The sequence below is a fragment of the Brassica oleracea genome, chromosome C6 (genome assembly GCF_000695525.1).
Source record: "Brassica oleracea var. oleracea cultivar TO1000 chromosome C6, BOL, whole genome shotgun sequence".
Taxonomy (NCBI): domain Eukaryota; kingdom Viridiplantae; phylum Streptophyta; class Magnoliopsida; order Brassicales; family Brassicaceae; genus Brassica; species Brassica oleracea.
The window spans coordinates 12,329,260-12,337,404 of NC_027753.1; the positions used below are offsets into that span (position 1 = coordinate 12,329,260).

Consider the following 8,145-nt stretch of genomic DNA (forward strand, 5'->3'; position numbering starts at 1 on the left):
TATAAGATTACTTATTTGATGGAATTATACGATAACACATATTTTTGTAATCTATGATGACACATATAGGATATATAATAGTGATTAGGGGTGTGCGTTCAGGTTCATTTTCGGGTCTGTTTGGATTTCGTGTTATGTTCAGTTCTTTGAGGATTCAATTCGGATTTGGATAACCAATTTAAATTATTTTAAAAAGTTTTAAATTTATTATATTCTTTAATTTAAAAAAAACTATAAAAATAGAATATTTTACATATAAATTTGAATAACATTTGTTAGAAAACCTAACTTAACATATAACTTCATCAAAGTCCCACGGCTCATCGTTAATGGACATTAGAAGCCACTCACACTCTGTCTCAGCTAAAAGGATGTAATTTGATAGATACTCTGGTGCTGTTTTTACTCTTGTAGACCGCCTTAGTTGAGGTTGATCACCTTCATCGTCTGAAATCTCCACAACCTCTTTATCCGGACTAGTATCAGCTTCCTCACTTCTCTGTTCTGTCTCCACAGTATCAGCTTCTTCTTTTCCTTCCACAGCTCTCTCAAGTTATCTTAAGCTTTTGTTTCCATGTTCTCCAAGGTTGATACTAAACGTTCCAGCATCGATCTCCTTATCTTGTTTGTTCCATCTCCACCCTTCTTCTTCCATAAATATCACATCTCGGCTTATTATGATCCTCTTACTCTTTGGATCAAACAAGCGATAGGCCTTAGTTCCAGGTTCTGTTCCAAGGTGTACTAGAGCTCGAGATTTGTCGTCTAGCTTCTTCCTTGAGGAGACTCAACTCTTGCGTACCCGACACATCCAAACACACGTAAGTGTGATAGGTTCAGTCTGCTCCCTTTGAAAGCCTCATATGGAGTCATGGCTGGCAGGGTTCGTGTGGCTGTTCTATTGATGACATATGTGACATATCTTACGGCCTCGCCCCACATGTAATTTGGAACCCTCATGTGTTTCAAGACACTCCTCGTCATCTCTAGTATTGTTCTGTTCCGTAGTTCAACTACCCCATTTTGTTGGGGAGAATATGGCGCAGTAAGATGTCCTTGGATCCCATTATTTTCACAGAATGTGTTGAATTCTGATGACGTAAACTCTCCACCCCTATCAGTTCGAAGAGTCTTGATGGAGATACCCGTTTCTTGTTCTATTGACGCTCTCAGCTTCTTGAACTTTCCAAATGCCTCACTTTTCTCCTTTAACATAATAGTCCACATATAGCGTGTATGATCGTCGATAATTACAAAGACATACCTATTTCCTCCAAGCGTTGATGGTGTGATTGGACCGCAGAGATCACCATGTAGAAGTTCAAGCTTTTGTGAGGCTCGAAACACTGTCGCTTGTGGGGAAAGGTCGTCTTGATTGCTTTCCAAGTAAGCAAGAAACGCATGTCTTCTTTATAACAGTAAACTTTGGCATTCCTGAGACCAGATCTTTGTCAACCATCAGTTTTATGTTATCAAAGTTGATGTGTCCTAACCTCGCATGCCATTTTTTGAGGCGTTGGTCGTTACTACTTGAAGACATGTTACGTTCTCAGGCTCTAGTGCCACCTTGTATAACCGGTTTCTTCCTCTACTTGTTCTCACTAGCAGCCTTCCCTCGCGATCATACACATTCAGAAGATCCTCCTTCATTCTGAGTTCACATCCAGCTTCAGTCGCATGTCCCAAGCTTATGATATTGCTTCTAAGAGCTGGGATGTAGTACACATTCGACATTCTCTTCTTTGCACCATCTTTGAAGATGAAATTAATAGAGCCCTTTCCTTTTATGTCAATGCGGGAGTCATCACCAAACTTAACTTTCCCCGTGATCGTCTCATCAAGTGTGGTGAAGTAGGAGCGGTCTCCAGTCATGTGGTTACTGGCTCCATTGTCCAGATACCACACATTGCTCTTGTCCAGACTTGTCTCAAAGGTATCAAGCTTTACTTTCTCCTCGTTAAGAAACACAACTTCACTCAACATCAACTCATCTGCTTCATGTGTGTTGTCTTCTTCTTTCGTTTCTTGTGCATCTTGTATTAGCTTGAGTAGCCAATCTGGACAGTCACTTGCATAGTGTCCTAGCTTGTCGCACCGGTAGCACGTAATCCCCGTTGCATCTCTAGCAGCACCATTTCGTCCACGACCCCTTCCTCTATTATAGAACCTTCCACCACGACCGCAGCCTCTATTATTTCCATTAAAAGGTCGTGTATACTGCTGATCCGTATTAGCATACATAAGTTTGCTCTGTTCTTCCCCTGTTTCTTTTTCCTCACCTACACGTTCTTCGTATGCCTTTAAACGACCAATGATATCGTCGAAGCTGGTCGTTTTGAGATCCAGAACTTGCTCCAATGCAGCTACAATGTGTATGTATTTCTTGTGGGGAAGACTCTTTAGAAACTTCTTGACAAGTTTTGATTCTTCTATTTCTTCTCCGAGAGCAGCATACTTTGAGGAAATCTCAGAGATCCTTCCGGAAAAATCATCAATGGTCTCATTGTCTTTTATTTTTAAGCGGTCAAATTCCACCATAAGTGTTTGTAGGCGTGCCTCCTTGACCCTATCAGCACCCATATGCCTTTGTTTTGATAGCATCCCAAACCTTCTTTGCCGTGTCCAGTTCTCCTACTTGCAGAACAAGCGACTCAGGTATGAATTGTACCAATAAGGCTAAGGCCATGTTGTTCTTTCGTCATCTCCTTCTTCTGTCTCGATTATATCCCACGCCTTGTGTACCTTCAAGAGAATTTTCATCTTGATTGCCCATACAGTGTAGTTTGTAGAACTTAGTATAGGGCATTTTATCGAAGATGATCATGTCTCCTTTGGTTTCGTCGTAGCAACCGTAAGATCCCTCATCGTTTCAGTTGTGTGGCTCTGATACCACGTATTGAAACCAGATAGACGATTGCTTTAGTGTATGCGATTGTAAGTAAAGAATAACTCTCTTATTGCCTCAAGGTAAACTCACACAAAACCTCAAGATCTCACAAACTCATACATTCTATCATAACTCGATGAATGTATATATATAACAAGCTAAAACATAAAAACTAGTCTTAGAGATAAGGATCATTTTTCTTGTTGTAGATAACTCCTAAAACATCTCGCCATCTTTATTTTTAAACTTCGGATAGACTAGGATCTCCTTTAGCTTGTACCGCAAGTCTTTAGTCTTGATCTAACATCTTCAAGCTTAACTCAACATATTAGTTAACCCAAAGGGTATAATTACATATTTTACTCTTTAATAAAACCTCTTTTGTTCATTTTTTAAAATTTTTGTGAAAATAAACAAAATGTGCTATTGGTGGATTTTTCTTTTTTCTGTCTCAAGTCTAAACAAAATAAAAAAGATTGCAACCGCGTCCTATGCTTGTATATCATAAGTGTTGTATTTTGTGATGACTAAAAGGGAGGAAAAATCAACGGTAAAGACTATGAAAAGCCTTTAGAGCCAGCTCCTTAATCTCTTAATTATAAAAGCATCATCTCATCATGGCTGTAGATATTTGCTTTGCTTCGTGTAGAAGGATGGATTCAGAACAAGCTAAGACTCCTATCGGATTTCTCTCCTCCTCCTCCACCCAAACCCCTAACTCACTCTCTCTTGCTTCACACTCCAGCCCGCGCCAATTCGAATCCACAATCCTCTCCTTCCTTTTGTTACCTGATTCTCCGTTGTTCTCCAATAGCTCCTCCTTTGACCGAGTGCTTCATGACTTTCTCTCCACATCTAGTGATGATGACTCTGCTCATGATCAACTCATTGACCGCACTCTTCAACGTGTCTCACTTCTTCTTGAATCCACTAAACGGTGCTTTCGTAAGCGACTCACACTCTACAATTCCGTCTCATGGTTCCTCCCTCAAGACCTCACAATTAAGGTAACAACACGACCGTACTTAAGGAGAAGTAAACATTTCTTTACAACTTTAATAAAAAAACATATATTTTTATAATTTGGAGATCTATATCTATGTGTACTATTTATTAAAGAAAATTGGGATCAAGACCAGTGTTTTACTGGGCTGCGCCCAGATCCGGTGCTTCGTTCACTCACAACGATCTTTGTTTCCTTTTTTTTATTAATGGATCTCTTGGTATATTTTCCATGTCTTATGATTTAGGTGTTTTCGATGCTTGATACAAAGTCTCTAATGCAAGCTGCGGCTTGTTGCACCATGTTTAGCAAATCTGCCATGGACCTTTATGTTATTCCCACATAGACTTGACAAACAGCATCTACACATGTTGATGATGTTGTTTTGCGTACTATGATCCATCGTGCTGGAAATAAACTCAGGTTACAGCTTCTTGTATATATATTTCTTATGTTTTGTATTTGAACTTTGATTATGTGTAATCATTTCTCACTGGTTTTGTTTATGCTTGCAGATCCCTTAAAGTTGGTAATGATGGTTTTAACTATTTCCACACTTTTCCTACAATCCACTATTATCTTCTGATCCTGAATTCACTTGGTATGTTTTTCTTCATCACCAAAATGTTCAGTGACATTTCAGTATTTAACATGTTTGGTTGATATTATATATGTTTTTCTATTCGTCTAGGAATTTATTAACATGCCTACACATTTACAATATCGAATCCATGGACATAAGTTCTATATGTTCTGTTTTGTCAGCCAGCCCAAATCTAACCGATTTGAAAATCGCACAACTGTAAGTTGCTACTACGCTAACCTTACTGATCCTTGTATCTTTAAAATTCGTGGCCTCTCCATTTTTCTTTTTGTTTCCTTATTTTTTCTGTCAATACTAGATTCTAATGATTCATTTAGGAACTCCTCCATTATAAGCCATAGCTTATTTTTCTTGACAGATCATATGATTCATTCAATCTGGTGCTTAGAGCTGTAAACTGGGTGGACTGTCCGATGGACGTCCATGTCCACATACATTTGGGCTTCTACTAATTATGTCCATATTTCTAGGTGGGCTTTAAGTGGTCAGAATTTGGAAACCAATTTATCTATGGGTTTTTATGGAATTGGGCAATGTGGACTTGGGCTGCCCAATAAAGGAAAATTTCTAGGGTTTTCAATTTTGGGAAAAAATTAAAAAAATTTCATCTCTCTCTTTTCACAAAACTCGCGAGTCGGCGTCTCCTTTGGCGATTGCGACGACGACGAAGCTCTCCGTTCTCCTCCTGTCCTCCGTCTGTTTTCCACTTCTCCTCCTGTCCTCAGCATGTTCTCCACTTCTCCTCCTATCCTCCGACCGTTCTCCACTTCTCCTCATGTCCTCCATATGTTCTCAACTTCTTCTCCATGACTCCGTCTGTTCTCATCTTCTCCTCCGGTCAGTTTCCATCCTTTGGGTTTGTTCATATTGATGATTTTGTTTGAGATATGAGTTGGGTTTTTTTTTTTTATCTAAGATGAGTTTTGTTTGTGATCTGAGAATCTAAGATTGAGTTTTATGAGATTTGAGATAGGTTCAAGTTTACTGATCTGTACGCATTCAGTTTGTTTGTATCCGTTCTTTGAGTTTCGTTCTATCCGTTTGTATTGCGTTTGAGATATGTAACTTAATGGTTTTGTTCTTTTGTAACAGGACGCTGGAGGTTCGAGTCCTTGACACTTGACAGACAAGAGTAGCTGAAGTGAGAGAGCGTTTCTGTAGTGACACACAAGGTAACTTGTCTCTTGCAAAACTGAATGTGTGTTTTATTGATTTGTTATGGGATATGATCAGCTGATGATTTGTTATGAGATATGTAGAGGTCATCGATGAGTTTGATGTGTTTTATGAGTTTGCTTGCTACTTTTATATGATTTAAACTATGATCAGATGTGCTTCTCACTATAGCACATATTTAAAAAACGAGTTGTCATCACATTTTGTTTTGCAAAGTCTTTTATGTTCTGTAAAGTGGTCATCTCCTTTATCATGTTATCTCTTTTCTTGCCTTTTTGCTCTCCCTTAATTGATGCTTTATCTGTCACGCTTAATCTCTAGCAATTATATTACATAATAGTGGTCATATCCTTTAGCATGTTATCTCTCTTTTTTTTAAGGATGAACAACGAGGATACAATGAATCTAAATGACGCAGAAGACTACATGAGTGGGGATGAGCTGATTGATTAAAACTCAGATGGAGATGAAGCAGTAGCAGTGGAGGATACTCTCATGAGCACAGCTGAAACCCGTGCCAAAAGAGGTAAACGCAGAACCTCTACATGCTGGAAGCATTTTAGGATAGTAGGAGAGAAGTATCCAGATGGTTCGAATGACGTAGTGTGCAAATTTTGCAAACACAACAACTACTTAAACCTGCGTAGGAGTGGAACATCTAGTCTTTTGCGTCATATGAAAGTATGTACTTTGAATCCTGTCCCTGGTACACCTGGATCTGGTAGGAAGATAGATCAGCTTGTGTTTCGTGAGATGATTGCAATAGCCTTGATTGAGCATAACCTGCCGTACTCTTTTGTTGAGTACAGAAGAGTTAGGGAAGCGCTTCATTATGTGAATCCTGGTATAGAGTTCTGGTGTAGGGTTACAGCTGCTAAAGACTGTTTGAAGGTATATGAGAAGGAGAAGCTGAAGCTGAGACAGCAGTTGAATAAAATTCTAGGACGGTTCTGCTTAACAACTGACTTGTGGAGAGCTCTTACAGTTGAAGGGTACATGTGTCTGACGGCTCACTACATAGATGGAGAATGGAATCTGAAGTCTAGGATTCTCGATTTCTGTGCATTTCCTCCTCCTCGTACCGGTGGAGCTATAGCGATGAAGATAGTGGAAGTTGTTGAGAGAGTGGGGGTTAGAAAGAAGGTCTTTACAGTCACTGTCGATAATGCTTCAGCAAATGATAACATGCAGTCCATTCTCAAGAGGCAGCTTCGAAGAGATCTTGTGTGCAACGGCGAGTTCGTCCACATAAGATGCGTTGCTCACATCTTGAACCTCATAGTTCAAGATGGACTGAATGTTATTGATGGAGCATTGGAGAAAATAAGAGAAAGTGTGAAGTTTGTGAAAGTGACTGAATCAAGAGAGAGACTGTTTCAGAGTTGTGTGGAGACAGTGGGTATTGAACCCAAAGAAAATGGTGTGTTACCAGGGTTGGTTATGGATGTGGCAACAAGGTGGAATTCTACCCATCTTATGCTAGATAGAGCCATCATCTATAGGGAAGCCTTTCGCCATTTAGCTGATATTGAGACAACATATCAATTATGTCCAACTGAATTGGAGTGGGAAAGGGCACTGTTGATCCGCGATTTCTTGGCACCATTTGCTGAGATGACGAATTTGATTTCTGGTTCTTCGTATTCAACAGCTAACCTATATTTTATGCAAGTGTGGAATATCGAGAGCTGGCTGAGAGCAAATGAGTTCAATGAGGATGAAGTCATTAGTGAGATGGTGGCTTCAATGAAGCCCAAGTTTAATAAGTACAGGGAGGAGTATTGTGACATTTTAGCCATTGCTGCTGTGCTTGATCCAAGGTTGAAGATTGGATTTCTAGAGTATTGCTTCACAACTCTAGATGCAGCGACATGTAAGACGAAATTGGATCATATTAAGAAGAAGTTGAAGAAGTTGTTTGATGTCTACAAGAAGAACAAAAAGAAAAACATGGCTAGAACTTCAGGATCAACTTCAAGAACTGCAGCACAGACTACTTTACCAGGATATGATGTAAGCTCGTTTCATTGCATTCCTCATTAGTGTGTTTATGCTTTCTTAAGGTCTGAGCATTACTGTTTTTATTTCAGGTTGCAGGCATACTATGCTATCTTCTCACAGAACGCTGGTGGTAATGGGAAGTCAGCCTTGGATAAGTACCTAGAAGAACCAGTTTTAGACATGATGGCCTTCAAGAGTTTGAATGTTCTCTCCTACTGGAGAGACAATGCTAATCGGTTTAAGGAGCTCACATCAATGGCATGTGACGTCTTGAGCATACCCATCACCACAGTTGCTTCAGAATCATCCTTCAGCATTGGAAGCCGTGTATTGAACAAATACATAAGCTGCCTTCTCCCTTCGAATGTCAGAGCACTGATTTGCGCAAGAAATTGGCTAAGAGGATTTGAGTCTTTAGACTGTAAGTTCTTGATCATTAGTCTCATGTTATATCCTTAGATTTGTCTCTGGTCT

At 39.6% G+C, this 8,145-nt stretch overlaps 1 protein-coding gene across 1 annotated transcript; it reads left to right on the top strand.

Moving 5' to 3' along the window:
* Window positions 1-3,540: 3,540 nt before the first annotated feature.
* On the top strand, window positions 3,541-6,555 carry LOC106297503 (F-box protein At4g02733-like). The gene is given in 7 exon segments (XM_013733733.1): window positions 3,541-3,894; window positions 4,138-4,210; window positions 4,213-4,247; window positions 4,249-4,313; window positions 4,406-4,491; window positions 5,587-5,666; window positions 6,051-6,555. Coding segments are annotated over 6 exon segments (657 nt in total). The 3' UTR covers window positions 5,631-5,666; window positions 6,051-6,555.
* The last annotated feature ends 1,590 nt before the right edge of the window (window positions 6,556-8,145 follow it).